The 15,774-nt window shown below is 44.1% G+C and overlaps 1 protein-coding gene across 1 annotated transcript in view; it reads right to left on the bottom strand.

Annotated features, from left to right (window-relative positions):
• Positions 1-14,575, bottom strand: part of svep1 (sushi, von Willebrand factor type A, EGF and pentraxin domain containing 1) — a 143,421-nt gene extending 128,846 nt beyond the window's left edge. The window contains exon 1 of the mRNA XM_024011308.2: positions 13,292-14,575. Coding sequence (XP_023867076.2) covers positions 13,292-13,834 — 543 coding nt within the window. The 5' untranslated portion in view covers positions 13,835-14,575. The remainder of the gene's footprint in view (positions 1-13,291) is intronic.
• Between the last annotated feature and the right edge of the window lie 1,199 nt (positions 14,576-15,774).

Consider the following 15,774-nt stretch of genomic DNA (forward strand, 5'->3'; position numbering starts at 1 on the left):
TATAAGCTCACAGACTGAGGCCCTATGGTCTCTGCTATCTCCTGCAAGTTCAGAACCGAGGGCCCTGGTCTCTGTATCTCTCTCAGCATCATGACCTGAGGCCTTGGTATTGCTATCTCCTCAGTATCAGACCTGAGGCCTGGTCTCTGCAATCTCTCAGTATCCAGACTGAGGCTCTGGTCTCTGCTACTATCCTCGATCAGACCTGAGGCCTGGTCTTCTGCTATCTCTCAGCACAGACCCAGAGGCCTGTCTCTGCTATCGTTCCTGTCAGCATCCAGACCTGAGGCCCTGGTATCTGCTATTCTCCTCGTATCAGACCTGAGGCCCTCGGTCTCTGCAATTCTCCTCAGTTATCAGACCTGAGGCTCTGGTCTCTTGCTATCATCCTCAGTATCAGGACCTGAGGCCCTGGTCTCTGCAAATTCTCCTCAGGATCAGACCTGAGCTCTGGTCTCTGCTATCTCCTCAGTATCAGACCTGAGGCCCTGTCTTGGCTATCTCCTTTGTACTCTCTCTCGTTCTCTCTCTCTCTCTTGTCTGTAAACCTCTCTCTCTCCCCTCTTCCTCTGTCTGTACCTCTCTCTCTCTGTCTGTCTGTACTCTCTCTCCTTTCTCTCTCCTCTCTCTGTCTGTACCTCTCTCGCTCTGTCTGTCTGTCACCTCTCTCTCTCTCTCTCTCTCTCTGTCGTGTCTGTCTGTACCTCTCTCTCTCTCTCTCTCTCTCTCTCTGTCTGTCTGGTCTGTACCTCTCTCTCTCTCTCTGTCTGTACCTTCTTTCTCTCTCAAACAACTTGACCCTGTTATTCATTCACTGTTTCCCTGGAAGGTCAGAGAAATACCTTGGATGTTCAGTGTGTGAGAGATTGAGAAGGGGGGTGGGGGGGGGGGGGTTACCTGATTGGTGAAATGTGGTCGGAGAAGAGGCATGAAACTGTCCATTTATTATCGTCGTCACACTCCTCCGCCAGGAGTTTTCCGTGGTCACTCACAGGGTATGCGGTCAGGAAAAACTCCAGGGCCTACTCATACCATCAGACTACGTGGCAGAGACTAATGGATGCCCTCGCTGATCTCCTGTCCTGGACAGACACTAACTCACAGACACACTACTGTTGAGTCTATCCTGTCAATCTCAGTTTCGACAGCCAGAGAAGTTTCCAGCGACGCCCTGAGCTCGGACATAAATGTTGAGGAAACCATATGTGTGTAAAACAGGCAGCTTTTTTTTTTTAGATGAGCCGGTCGTTTAAGGGCTACAGCGAATCACCTGGCCTCCACACGGTACAACGCCCATCTGATCCAATAGGAGAGGGTTGCTACTGTCTATCACGCAAAGAAGGGGAAGAAGACAGCTGGACTGAATATACAGAGAGGGAGGTGTGAATGGCTTCTCAGCTAAATTGACGAACACGTTCGGCTCCTGTGCGTGCCAGGCGAACAAAAGGCTGGACCAGACTGAACTGAAACTCATGGCGAGCTTATGGGAAAACTGTCTTTGAATGAATCTGCAAGAGTCAGCAAATGACGACGGCAAAAATGATTCAAATTAAGGACGAGCGGCAGGTGTGTGACATTCTCCTGACGCTAGCCGTGACACGTAAAAAAAAAAAAATCCTTGTTCAAATGTCCATATCCCGACCCTGGAATCTCAGTCACTCGCTTATGAACATAGACTTCTACTATACAGGTGTAATGATACATGAAATAAGAGCGACTGCATGCCCTCTCGTTGATTGAATAGGCAGATGGCACTTGTAGAGGAGACAGGAACATATTTTATGTAAACCCTTGTCTTTAGCCTTTCTTAATGTGTGTTAGTGGTTAGCATTGGGGCAACTCTCCTAATATAACCGTGTGGCTCAGTTGGGGCTCATTTCGTAGAGCATGGCACACGGCACCATGGTTGAAAATATGAAAACGGACTCACTCTCTATTGTAAGTCGCTAAAATGTAATAGTCATCTCTTTCTGTCAATGTCCCCCCCTTCATTCTCCCAATGGGAGATTAACATTCCAGAGAGTTGACTTCCTGGTGCTGTCAAGCCCTCCAGCAGAGTTTATGAACCACGTTGCGCATTACAGTCAAAATATGTGATATTGGTTTTAAAAAACGTCTGATAAATGATGGGTTCTTCTGGGGATTTTGCACATGACAGAGAGAGAGAGAGACTTTCGCAAGACTAAATTAAGGACTGGAGAGGTTCTGGGATACTTCAAAGGTTCTCTAACACACATAGTCTTCAGTCGCTGGACACACACACAGACACACACATTGACACCTTCACATATATATTTTTTGGAGGGACACTTGGGGCCTGAATGGCCAAATAGTGTGGATGGYAATGGCAATGAAATGCAACATGGGTAATGAATGAGGAGAACCTTGCAGGTCATGAAGTGTGACGACTTTCTGAGCTTCATTAGTGGAATAGATAGAGATACCGAATACAGTCTGCAAAAGGTGGTGCTTTTAATGTTCTGTATCTAGTGGGGTTAAAGGTTGAATCATTCCCACATCTATAAGATAGCTGGGAGAGAGAGAGATTWGAAATTWGAAATTTAATTGAGAGAGAGGGGGGAGGTGAAGGGATACAGAAAAGATAGGGGAGGAGAAAGAAAAAGGATGGCAGGGAAAGGAATAGGAAGTAGGCACATTTGGGCAGTCTTGATACAACGTTTTGAACAGAAATGCAATGGTTCATTGGATCAGTCTAAAACATTGCACATACACCACTGCCATCTAGTGGCCAAAATCTAAATTGCAGCTGGGCTGGAATAATACATTATGGCCTTTCTCTTGCATTTCAAAGATGACGGTACAAAAAAATACAAAAGAACGGTTGTTTTTTTCTTTGTATAATCTTTTACCAGATCTATTGTGTTATATTCTCCTACAATCCTTTTGCATTTTCACAAACTTCAAAGTGTTTCCTTTSAAATGGTACCAAGAATATGCATATCCTTACTTCAGGGCCTGAGTTACAGGCAGAAAGATTTGGGTATGTCATTTTAGGCGAAAATAGAAAAAAAAGGGCCGGATCCTTAAGAGGTTTCGAGACAGTGGTTAAATTAGTCAGAATTTATGTTTTGACCTGATTTTCTCCTGCGGATGTGAGTAGCTCAATCAAAGCAAGAAAAAAACAGTCAGGTAAAAACATTAGGAGAAGAAAAGTGGAGGCAGTATCCACAAAYAATTCTCTCCCCTCTCTCTCCCTCTCTCTCCATCTCCTCTCTTTTTCTTCTCTCTGCAATTTTTATTATATCTGTTTTTAAATCTACTCCTCTTATTATGCACAGCAATAGAACAGACAAACAGTAGTTTGCCAGCCCCTGTGTTTTGGCCATGACAGAGTAATAGCAGGAGGACAGATATCATCTGCCAACATGGCAAACCGGGTTCCAACACATGGCAACCCTGAGGCAAATCCATTGGATGATGAAGTCAAATACAGAGAACCTAAGGAGAGGAAAGGAAAGCATGGTCGTTTTAGAGCCAAAGGCTACTGTTATTGTAGCTGCCTTTGTGGAACCTACTTTCTGTTCTCTCTGTGTGTTATGAAAATGACTTATAAACGGACTGATCGACACATTCCTACATGCTACACCCACACGCACACCAGTGGAGGCTCCTCGGAAGAGGAAGGGGAGGACCACCTCCTCAGTGATTTAAAAAACACATTTTTATAGTGAAACATTAAAAAGTGATGCTTTTAAAATAAAATGACCGTAAATATATTCACGTCACCAAATAATTGATTGAAACACAGTGTTTTGCAATGAAGTTCTACAGAAGCCTCAACAGCATTGTAGAGTAGCACCAGGGTGTAGCCGGAGGACAGCTAGTTTCCGCCCTCCTCTGGGTACATTGACTTCAATGCAAAAACCTAGGAGCTTGTGGTTCTCACCCCCTTCCATAGACTTACACAGTAATTATGACAACTTCCAGAGGACGTCCTCCAACCTATCAGAACTCTTGCAGCATGAACTGGCATGTTGTCCACCCACTCAAAGGATCAGATAATGAGTCTAGTGCTGAAAGCATAAGCTACAGCTAGCTAGCACTGCAGTGCATAACATGTGGTGAGTAGTTGACTCAAAGAGAGAGAAAGACAAATTTGTTTCTTCAAAAATGAAGGAGAAGCAAGAGAGAGAGAGAGGGAAAGAAAGAGATATATTTCATTGTATTTTCTTTCACTTTCATTTAGATAGTGAATGCAGCTAGCTAGTTGAGCCTATTCAAACAGAGAGGGATGCTATGTTTGGTATTTAGTATAGGTATTTTGTTAGGATCCCCATTAGCTGTTGCGAAAGCAGCAGCTACTCATCCTGGGGTCCACACAAAACATGAAACATGACATAATACAGAACATTAATAGACAAGAACAGCTCAAGGACAGAACTACATCAATTTAAAAATCCAGGCTGTGTCACAACCGGCCGTGATTGGGAGTCCCATAGGGCGGCGCACAATTGTCCCAGCGTCGTTCGGGTTTGCCCGGTGTAGGCCGTCATTGTAAATAAGAATTTGTTCTTAACTGACTTGTCTAGTTAAATAAAGGTTTTTAAAAAATGGCACACATAGCCTACATATCAATACATACACAAAAGCTATCTAGGTCAAATAGGGGAGAGGCGTTGTGCTGTGAGGTGTTGCTTTATCTGTTTTTTGAAACCAGGTTTGCTGTCCATTTGAGCAATATGAAATGGGAGTTCCATGCAATAACGGCTCTATATAATACGGTACGTTTTCTTGATTTTCTTCTGAATTTGGGGACTGTGAAAAGACCCCTGGTGGCATGTCTGGTGGGGTAAATGTGTGTCAGTGGTGTGTGTAAGTTGACTATGCAAACAATTTGAAATTTTCGACACATTAATGTTGCTTATAAAAAGAAGAAGGGATGCAGTCAGTCTCTCCACAACTCTTAGCCAAGAGAGACTGGCATGCATAGTATTTGTATTAGCCCTCTGGGAACAATGAAGAGCAAGACGTGCCGCTCTGTTCTGGGCTAGCTGCAGCTTAACTAGGTCTTTCCTTGCAGCACTCGACCACAAGACTGGACAATAATCAAGATAAGACAAAACTAGAGCCTGCTTTTTTTGGAGTGCGGTGTCATAAAAGCAGAGCATCTCTTTATTACAGACAGAACTCTCCCCATCGTCACAACCATTAAATCTATATGTTTTGACCATGACAGTTTACAATCTAAGGTAACGCCAAGTCACTGAGTCTCCTCAACTTGTTCAACAGCCACAGCATTCATTAGCAGATTCAAATGAAGTGTAGAACTTAGGGAATGATTTGCACCAAATACAATGCTCTCAGTTTAATAGATGTTCAGGACCAGTTTATTTCTGGCCACCCATTCCAAAACTGAATGCAACTCCTTGTTAAGGTTTTCAGTGACTTCATTAGCTGTGGTTGCTGATGCGTATATAGTTGAATCATTGGTATACATAGACACACATGATCATGCTTTGTTTAATTCCAGTGGCAGGTCATTGGTAAAAATAGAAAATAGTAGAAGGCCTAGAGAGCTGCCCTGAGGTACAACGCACTTTACATGTTTGACAATAGAGAAGCTTCCATTAAAGAAAACCCTCTCAGTTCAATTAGATACAGTAGATAGCTCTGAATCCACAATATGTTAGAGGTTGAAAAGCCATAACACATACATTTTCTCAACAACAGGTTATGATCAATAATGTCAAAGGCAGCTCCCACAATACAGTACAGCTCCCACAATCTTCTTATTATCAATTTCTTTCAACCAATCATCAAACATGTGTGTCAGTGCGGTACATGTTGAGTGCCCTTCTCTATAAATCTGTTGTTAATTTGTTTACAGAGAAATAGCATTGTATTTGGTCAAACACCATTTTTTCCCAACAGTTTGCTAAGAGCTGGCAGCAAGCTGATAGGTCTGCTGTTAAAACCAGTAAAGGCCGCTTTACCACTCTTGGCTTCCCTCCAGGCCTGAGGACAAAGACTTTCCTCTTGGAAAGATTAAAGATATGACAGATAGGAGTTGCTATAGAGTCAGCTACCATCCTCAGTAGCTTTCCATCTAAGTTGTCAATGCCAGGAAGTTTGTCATTATTGATCAATAACAACAATTCTTCCACCTCTCCAACACTAACTTTACAAAATTCTAACTTGCAATGCTTTTCTTTCATTATTTGTTTTTTTATGCACGAGTACAATGGCTCACTGTTCGTTGTTGGCATTTCCTGCCTAAGTTTGCCCACTTTGCCAATGAAGTAATCATTAAAATAATTGGCAACATCAAATGGTTCTGTGATGAATAAGCCATCTGATTTGATGAAAGATGGAATTGAATATGTCTTTCTGCCCATAATTTAATTTAAAGTACTCCAAAGTTTTTTTCCCCATCTGTCTTTATATCATTGGTCTTGGCTACATAATACAGTTTCTTCTTCTTTTGGTTGACTTTATTCACATAATTTCTCAATTTGCAGTAAGTCAGCCAGTCAGATGTGCAGCCAGACTTATCATCCGCTCCTTTTGCCCCCTCTCTTTCAACCATACAGTTTTTCAAATTCCTCATGAATCCATTGAGCCTTAGCAGTTCTAACAGTCAGTTTCTTAACAGGTGCATGTTTATCATTGAAGAACAATTTCATAAATTCATCAAGTGCAGCATCTGGAGGCTCCTTACTTAATCACATCAGACCAACAAATATTTTGAACATTATCCACATAAGAGTCACAGCAAAATATTTTGTATGAACTCTTATACACTATTTTAGGCCCAGCTTTCGGAACTTTGGCTTCCTGGATATAGCCACTATATTGTGATCACTGCATCCAATGGGTACGGATACAGCTTTAGAACAAAGTTCTACAGTATTAGTAAAAATGTGGTCAATACATGTGGATAATCTTGTTTCTGTAGTGTTTGTAAACACCCTGGTAGGGTGATTAATAACCTAAACCAGATTACAGGCGCTGGTTACAGTGAGAAGCTTCCTCTTGAGCGGACAGCTTGATGAAAACCAGTTAATATTCAGGTTCCCAAAAAAGTAGACCTCTCTGTTTACYTCACATACACTATCAAGCATTTCACACATATTATTTAGATACTGACTATTAGCACTTGGTGGCCTATAGCAACACCCCAAAAGAAAGGGCTTTAGATGTGCCAAGTGAACCTGCAGCCACAACACTTCAATAACACTTGACATAAGATCTTCTCTAAGCATTACAGGGATATTGCTCTGAATATATACAGCAACACCTCCTCATAAGCATTCCTGTCTCTTCTATAGATGTTATATCCTTGTATTGCTACTGCTGTATCATCAAATTAATTATCTAAGTGAATCTCAGAAATAGCTAATATACTGTATGAATGGTATCTGATGTTAGCAAGTTATTGATTTCATGAACCTTATTTCTAAGGCTACATATACTAATATGGACTATTTTCAGCCCTTTCCTGGGTAGCTTATCAGAGATAGACATCATGTGGAAAAGAGTAAACAAAGCATGAAAAAAAATCTACATTCACCAGACCATTAATCAGTTGGTGTGTGTAAGTGTGTGTGTGCAGCGGGGTTGAAACTACAAACCCATAGGCTTGGCTCCCTCATCCCTTCCAGTCTTTTAGGAGGGAGGGTGGACAATGAGCCTGTCATATCAGATGTAGCAGATTTAAACAATGTCCCCACACGCTTTCATGGCTGCAAGTTCTTTCCTCTTCTGGCACACAGCTTCCGGATAGTCCTCGTTGAGGAAGATATACGTTCCTCTCAAGTTCTTGGCTCTTTCCAGAACAGCTACCTTGTCCTTGAACCTCAGGAACTTGACCACTAATCGGCCTGGGCCTGTCACCTGGTCCGGTGGTGGGTTTTCCAGTTCTGTGGACGTGCCCCACCTCAATCTTCCTGTGGTCCATCTTCAGTTTCTCCGAGATCATTTCCCTCACTTTGTCCTCAGACCCCGTCCGGGTCTCATGTGGAGATTCTGCAATTCCGTTCATAGCCATGTGGTTCCGCCTTGATTGACCCTCGAGATAATCTGATTTCTCTGTCATTGTTATCATGGATTCACATATAGAACTGATGTCCWCTCTCAATGACTTACAGATTGCTGTCGTCTTGCCGTTCTCCTGTTTAAAGTCATCGAGCTGACCCTGGGAGAACTGCAAGCTGTTCTTCAGGTCCTGGACATCTCCGGTCAGGTTGTCTATTCTTTTATTAGTTGACTCCACCAGTATTTGGACGAAACACTTGAAGTTATTTTCTTGTTGTTCTAACAACTGCTTGTCAAACTTTTTTTGTTTGTTTAAAATATCCTTCACCTGTGATAGAGAGACACCACTGTCCTCAACGTTTCTCTCAGTGGCTTTGGTGTTTGTCATGGTAGCAACATAGCAGTTCCAGACAGGGCAGGTCACAGGGAAGATTGAAAACAACAAACAGCAGGGATCTAGACAGCTACAAGCCCTGGGCAATCCGCGGTCCCAGCCACAATGGCTAACCGCATTGCAGGCTGCGTTCCTCACGAAAACCCTGCTAGCTTGATAGACAGTCTAGCTAGCAGCTAGGCTAATTGCTACGCCAAACAGCTCCTCAAGACCCGGCCTTGGTCGGCAGGATCATTGGACAGATAGTCGCAGTCCCAGAAACTGATGCCAACCGCATTGCAGGATCCAAACTCAAAAGGTAGCTCGCTACTAAGACATTTTTCAATAGACTTTCAAAACGACAAACTGAGCTCTGCCTCATTCCGCGTTCAACCGGAAGTGACGTGGATGAGGGTAGGTTAGCTAGCTGGCTATGATTATCCAACACTGGAACTCATCCAAGTCAAGGTAAGCTTTTGGTTTTATTATTATATTATTGTCACCGGGGCACTCTGGTGGAAATGCTAAACTGCTTGCTGCTGACTGTACACTGTACCGCATGATTGTGGCAGGTTTACTAACGTGTTAGTTGTAGTAGCTAGTAGGCTATGAAGTTAATATGTGACTCATTTAAGGAAACTTGGCGTATGTTGTACATTTCTACTTCACAGGAGAGGTATTTGAACGTAAACATGTATTTTTTTATCAAAATCTTGAACATGTGAACTTTCATGTGCCTTAATAATAAACTTGCATGCCATCTGTAAATACGAATACAATTGTTAAATTACAAGCCTAGTTGATTTAGCCATGGAAAAAGTCAGGAATCTTCCCGCTAGCCATGATTGGCTGAGATAATGGATGGGCTGGACATGCCGAGAGATTAATTCAGATTGGTCTGCCATGTAGCAAGCTTCTGTCTATAACATGAGCTGTTCTGTATGTGTAGGTAATCCTTCCTACCGCAGCTTTTTTGAAAATATCCTTAAGAACTGCAAAAGTGTTGCTACTGCTCTCCTCTTTCTGGAGGATGATCGTGCCATGGTGACTCTCTCTGACTCTGAAAATGAATCAGACAATGAGGAAATCTCTGATTTAAGTAAAACACATTTTCATTGAACCAGGCATTATAGAATCTTCTGAAACGGCGATCAACAGTGTTGTTGTCACGGAAGAAGTTGTTTGAGTTTTGAAATCAGTGGAATGCCTGGTGGAAGCAGAGTATGATAGCTAAGGAGATGGAGAAATTCTGGCGTTTGATTGCAAATATGCAGAGGGCTTTGAAAAGAGAGCACAGAAGGCTGTTGTATAAAACACCTGTCGCCGGATTACATCTTCAAGCTAAGGGCAGCCATGGCATCAATGACAGAGAGGGAATCTAGCTAGCTACATTTTCAGATATTATAAGTTTCTAATTTTGTCAGAAATGTGTGTAGCAGGCTCAAGGGTGTGGGGTTTCCAACAAAACATGCACCAGTAGCACAAATAGAATGCAAATGGGGAGTTTATTAGAGATTTTGGTATACTGGGGAAGAGGGGGGAATTCACCAATCACCTCACCGTTCACAAGCCGTTCTCGTTGTCCGTTCTGTTTTCCAGGGGTAAACCTCACACTCGGGTCCTCAGCCAATCAGGTCTGGTACACAAGGGCGGTAGTCCGACAGACCAGGTCACGACGGGTAATCTCACAGATATTGCTCTCTCTTCTCCCACTCTTCATAACACACTTGGCTCTCTCCTACTCTGCCCCTTTGTGCAGGCTGCTTCCTCCTTTATCCCCAAGCATACCCTAGCTTATCGAACCACAGCCAGGAAGTCCATATAAAGCGTGGGGGTGGAGCCAGCAAGATATCTCCCCTCAATAACCACTCCCCTCACCTCTCCGTGCCGTCTGCCACAGTTGTTTTCATTGCAAGTTAAAGTGTACTGTTAGCTTGCTAGCTAACCTTAGCTGGCTGGCTCGCTAGATAATGTTACGTGTATGATCTGTGTAGTAATATTATTTATATCTCTAGCTAGCTAACATTGAACCTAGTTTGTTAGCTTTCGCTACCTGCAGATTCATGCATGTTGGCTAGCTATGACAGTTAGTTTGTATTGCTAGTATGGTTTGGGATTATTTCCGCGTTAAAAACAACTGGGAACTTAGTACTGGGAACTCGGAAATCTCCAACTTCCGACTTCAGTGCATTCAAGACAACTGAGCTCCAACTGGGAAAATTTGTATTATGGTGACAACGATGTAGGCTGTGTGTAGATTTTTTTTTACATTAGATAAAAGTAGAGACTCCCTCATCTTAAACGGCACCGACCGCCACTGACACACACACACAAACAAACACACATGGAATGGAAAAACAGCTAAACTTATTATAAACTAAACTGACTTGAAAATATAGTAAATCTTGAACCACCATAATTGAGATGAGATGATGTCCTTAACAAACCCCACGGTCCTTACATCCACTGTCAGTGTGCAATAATAATCACTCATCTCCATACGCACATCCACACTCTCTCTATATCCATCCGACTCATCACTCTCTCAGACCTCTGCACAGCTGAGAGAGCCTGATGAAGAGCCCTGTCGGCCTGGACAGAAAAATCGACCAGAAAAAAATCCATCTCTCATCCCTCACTATCATCCCTCTATGTCATCCCTCTGGACAGTCATCTTAAAATGAGAAATATCCTGAAGAACAGCCGTTCTCTACACTGGACCAGGAAAAGCCTTCTTACCCTCTCAGTAATGGATCCCAGCTCTCTGCAGTACTTAGAAACAGCCAGACCGGCCAATAGAATGAAATATGGCTTTGTTATTACATCTATTATCAATCACACACACACACACACACACACCATGCAGGCCTTACCAAACGCTTTGCTAGGCTAACTGTACAGCGTGACAACCTGATGCCCTTGCAGATTACCGTTAGCGAGGGCATATTTAACAATATATATGGTGTTAAAAATGGAAAAAAAGAATGGAAAACATTATTCAACTGTACTTTTTCCAACAAGAGGGATTAGATAAATTTACCCTAGTCCCAAATCTGTTTGCGCTGTCTTGGCAACGACAGTAGGACTTGCTGAAGTAGCAGTATAAAAGAGCAGCAGAGATAAAAGATGATATATCATAGAAGGTATATTTTCCAACATCTCAAGTGCATCCTAAATGGCTCCCTGTACTCTATATAGTGCTCCCTATAGGGCTCTGGTCAAAAGTAGGTTGCCATTTGGGACACAGTCCTCCTCTCTCAGACAAGGGTTAGTCATACTCAGACAGACTGTAAACGTCAATGTGAATTAGTAAGGTGCAATCTGGTCCTGTAGACATCTGTAGACATCTGCTGAGATCTCTGTCTGTCTCGCCTTCACATGCCTCCTTACCGCTATTACTCATTGATAGTTCAAAACCTATGGCATGTATACCACCTATGGAGAAAGAAAACGCACTGCACATCTGCTGCCTGCCTGCTTGACCAACCTTTTCATCTCACCCTCACATGCAAAAGTATGAACACTACTGTAAGTCACTCTGGATAAGAGTGTCTGCTAAATGACTACAATGACACATGTAAATGCACATCAGTACCATTACACAGACAGTGGCACGGTTCAAAACCTTTTGGTCATGAGAGCCTCCGAGGGCCCCGGGCTTCAGTATGGAAAAGGTATTTACATTGGTACTCGAATGGGCGCATACATGCACGCGCGCATTCACACACTCAGTTACTGTAATGTATTTTATAAGAACTCTTTCCTCTGCTGACACCTGGAGCTGACAGGACAGGACAGTATGTCTACTGTGATGGGGGTCACCTTGGGGTCAAGGTGAAAGGCACATGACAACCCACTTGGAGTTTGCCAAAAGTCACCTAAAGGACTCTGACCATGAGAAAGAAGGTTCACTGGTCTGATGAAACCAAGATTGAACTCTTTGGCCTGAATGCCATGTGTCACGTCTGGAGGAAACCTGACACCATCCCTACGGTGAAGCATGGTGGTGGCAGCATCATGCTGTGGGGATGTTTTTCAGAGGCAAGGACACTAGTCAGGATCGACTCTCTGAATGTCCTTGAGTGGCCCAGCCAGAGCCCGGACTTGAACCTGATCGAACATCTCTGGAGAGACCTAAAAATATCTGTGCAGCTACGCTCCCCATCCAACCTGACAGAGCTTGAGAGGATTTGTGGAGAAGAATGGGAGAAACTACCCAAATACAGGTGTGCTAAGCTTGTAGCATCATACCCAAGAAGACTCGAGGCTGTAATCGCTGCCAAAGTTGCTTCAAAAAGTACTGAGTAAAGGGTCTGAATACTTATGTAAATGTGATATTTCCATTTTTATTTGTATTCATTTGCAAAAAAATTCTAAAAAGCTGCTTCTGCTTCCTCATTATGGGGTATTGTGTGAAGATTGATGAGGGAAAAAATGATTTAATACATTTTAGAATAAGGCTGTAACGTAACAAAATGTGGAAAAAGTCCAGGGGTCTGAATACTTTCCGAATGCGCTGTATATATTGGATTCTTGACATAGCTCACTATAATATACACTGAATGAACAAAACATTAGAAACACCTGATCCTTTCCATAACATTGGTTGACCAGGTGAATCCAGGTGAAAGCTATGATCGCTTCTTGATGTCACCATGTCGAATCTGAGATGTATACACACCCACAACCCACATACATGGCAAAAAATACAATCTGGTATAGACACACACAACACACACACACACACACACACACACACACACACACACACACACACCCACACACACACACACACACACACACAACACACACACACACACACACACACAACACACACACACCACACACACACACACTAGATAAAGAATCAAAGAATCCAGGTTACACACACTGACACGCATACGCCCACGCATCGACACTCACCGCAGCCCGTTGGAAGGCTCCTTTGGTATAGGTCCCTCCTCCTCTGTAGGTGATAGCAGGGATCTCCTGGTTCAACAGAGAACACTTGTGCTGGTGGGATTTCGGCGCCTTGACGTGATCCACCCGGGTCACCACGTGGGTCTTGGATGAGAACGTAACCAGTGCGACCCTCGTGTCCTCCGGGGCCACGGGGAAGTCCGAGAGGAGCTTCCGTACYAAGCGCAGCTCGCTCAGGAAGTTGTTGGCCCCCACGCTGGAAGACTCGTCCACCAGGAACACCAGGTCCAGACGTCCACTCTTCTCCCGGAGCGTGCGCACATTCTTCTTGAAGGCTTGGCCCAGGCGCTCCACCTTGGACTCTGCGCTCTCAGAGAGGGTGAGGTTGAGGGCCGGAGAGGCTGGGGGTCCGGAGCCGTAGCGGAGGGAGCTGAGATGGTGGAGCTGTTGCTCCGAAGCCGGCCAGGATGAAGTCCTACAAACCAGGAAGCTCCACAGAAGCAAGATATAGGTACACATAGACACTGGGTTCCTTACAGTAGACATACTGTCCTGTCCTGTCCTGTCAGCTCCAGGTGTCAGCAGAGGAAAGAGTTCTTATAAAACACTTTGAAACAGGATGTCCAATAGTGACGATGACAAGTATTTGATGATGGTGGTGTTTTCCTACGTTCCCATTTGTCTCCAGCCACACTGCAACATGGACGCCAGGCAAGGCAGAATTTTTCCACGAGAATTTCTCCAAAAGCACTTCCAAAAAGAAAAATAGCACCAGTGATGATGATGAAATAGTTGTCCTGTGGCCCCGTCTGTCTGTCTGTCTCTCCTCTTCTCTGTTGGAGTTCTGATCTGGTCTTTCTATTAGCGAGGGAGGGTGCTGACTGGAGAGGGCGTGTGGCTGAGCAGTTACAGTGAAGTGTCTGTCTGTCCCGCTAGGAGAAGGCTACAGCTGATCCTTTCTCTCTCTGTCTCTCTCTCAGTTTCTTGCCCTCAGGCTCCTGTGTGTGTGATGCTCCAGCACCCAATCAGGTTTCAAATGGCTCTCTCCCCCCCCTCTCCAAAAATCATTTAAAAAAAGAATGAAAAAAGTTCAGCGCAAGAGGGAGAAAGACACGGAGAGAGAAGGAGAGAGAGGCAGAGGGAAAAGGGGCAGGGGCAGTCACAGCCGTGAAGTAAAAAATGTTTTTTTCTCCTCCTCCTCTCTTCTTCTCTGCTCTCGCTCTCACTCTCACTCTTCCTCTCTCTCTCTCTCTCTCTCCCTCCCTCTTCTCTCTCCCTCTTTCTCTCTCTTTCTTTCTCTCTCCCCTCTCTCTATGTCACTCTCTCCTCTCTCTCTCTGTCTCTCTCTCTTCAATCTCAGTCTCTAATTTTCTCTCTCCTCTCCCCACTCTCTTTCTCTCTCTCTCTCTCTCTCTCTCTCTAACTAGGATTTTTATGTCAGTGGAGCGTCTTGCCTGTCAGCATGTCAACATTCCCAAAGAAAACATCAGCACCAGGCGGCTGTGATCAGGTCCATATGTCTGGCAGGAGGACGCCACTCACACTCTCTCTCTCACACACACAAACACAGACACAGTCACACCATCGTGCACAGCAGACATCAGCAGAACCATCTGAATTAGAAATACTGAAAGAGAGAGAGAGAGAGAGCGAGAGGGAGTGACAGAGAGAAGAAGTGAGGGAGGGAGGGAGAGAGAGAGGGGAGAGGTAAAAATGTACATAGACAATGTTTACTGGTTAAAGATAAAGACTGGATCAGAGAGATATGAGAAGAGATAGATGAGGGCATCAGATCAGAGATACGGTGTACTCTAGAATCGGTGCTTCATCAAATCCTCATGCCCGTTGTAGCTATCACTTCCTCTCCTCCCTCTCCTCCCTTCTCAAGAAGGGTCTTGTTCAGGGACAAATAATATCAGGAGAAAAATTGGATCTTGTGGAACTGGAATGGCCGTAGAGAATAAATGACTTTAGAAGTTCTGTGTTAGAAGGTAGAACAGAGGAGTGACAGAGGCAAAACTTTCCCACCGGAGAGAAGGAGAAAGTGAAAGAGAGGACAGACACAGTGACAGAGACACAGAGAAAGAGAGACAGACACAGAGAGAGCGGGGACAGACAGACATAGAGAGAGGGGGGAGTGACAGACACAGAGAGAGAGACAGACACAGAGAGAGGGAGGAGAGAAAGAAAGAGAGAGAAAAAGAGAGAGAGAAAGAGAGAGGCCCTATCATTAGCCAAGACTGGAGAGGGAGCCCATATAAACCCATTGGTCTTAACAGCACTGGAAACTTCTAGTCTGACAAGTGGGAATAGAAGGCAACGTCATAAGGTGTATCCCAAATGACACCTTATTACCTATGGGCACTGGTCAAAAGTAGTGCACTACAAAGGGAATAGGGTGCCATTTCGGACGCAGACACACTCACCAGATAAGTAAGATGGCTTCACTTCAGTTCAGTGGCCGGGACAGAGCAGGAACAGAGAGA

The sequence above is a fragment of the Salvelinus sp. IW2-2015 genome, linkage group LG3 (genome assembly GCF_002910315.2).
Source record: "Salvelinus sp. IW2-2015 linkage group LG3, ASM291031v2, whole genome shotgun sequence".
In the NCBI taxonomy this organism is placed as follows: Eukaryota; Metazoa; Chordata; class Actinopteri; order Salmoniformes; family Salmonidae; genus Salvelinus; species Salvelinus sp. IW2-2015.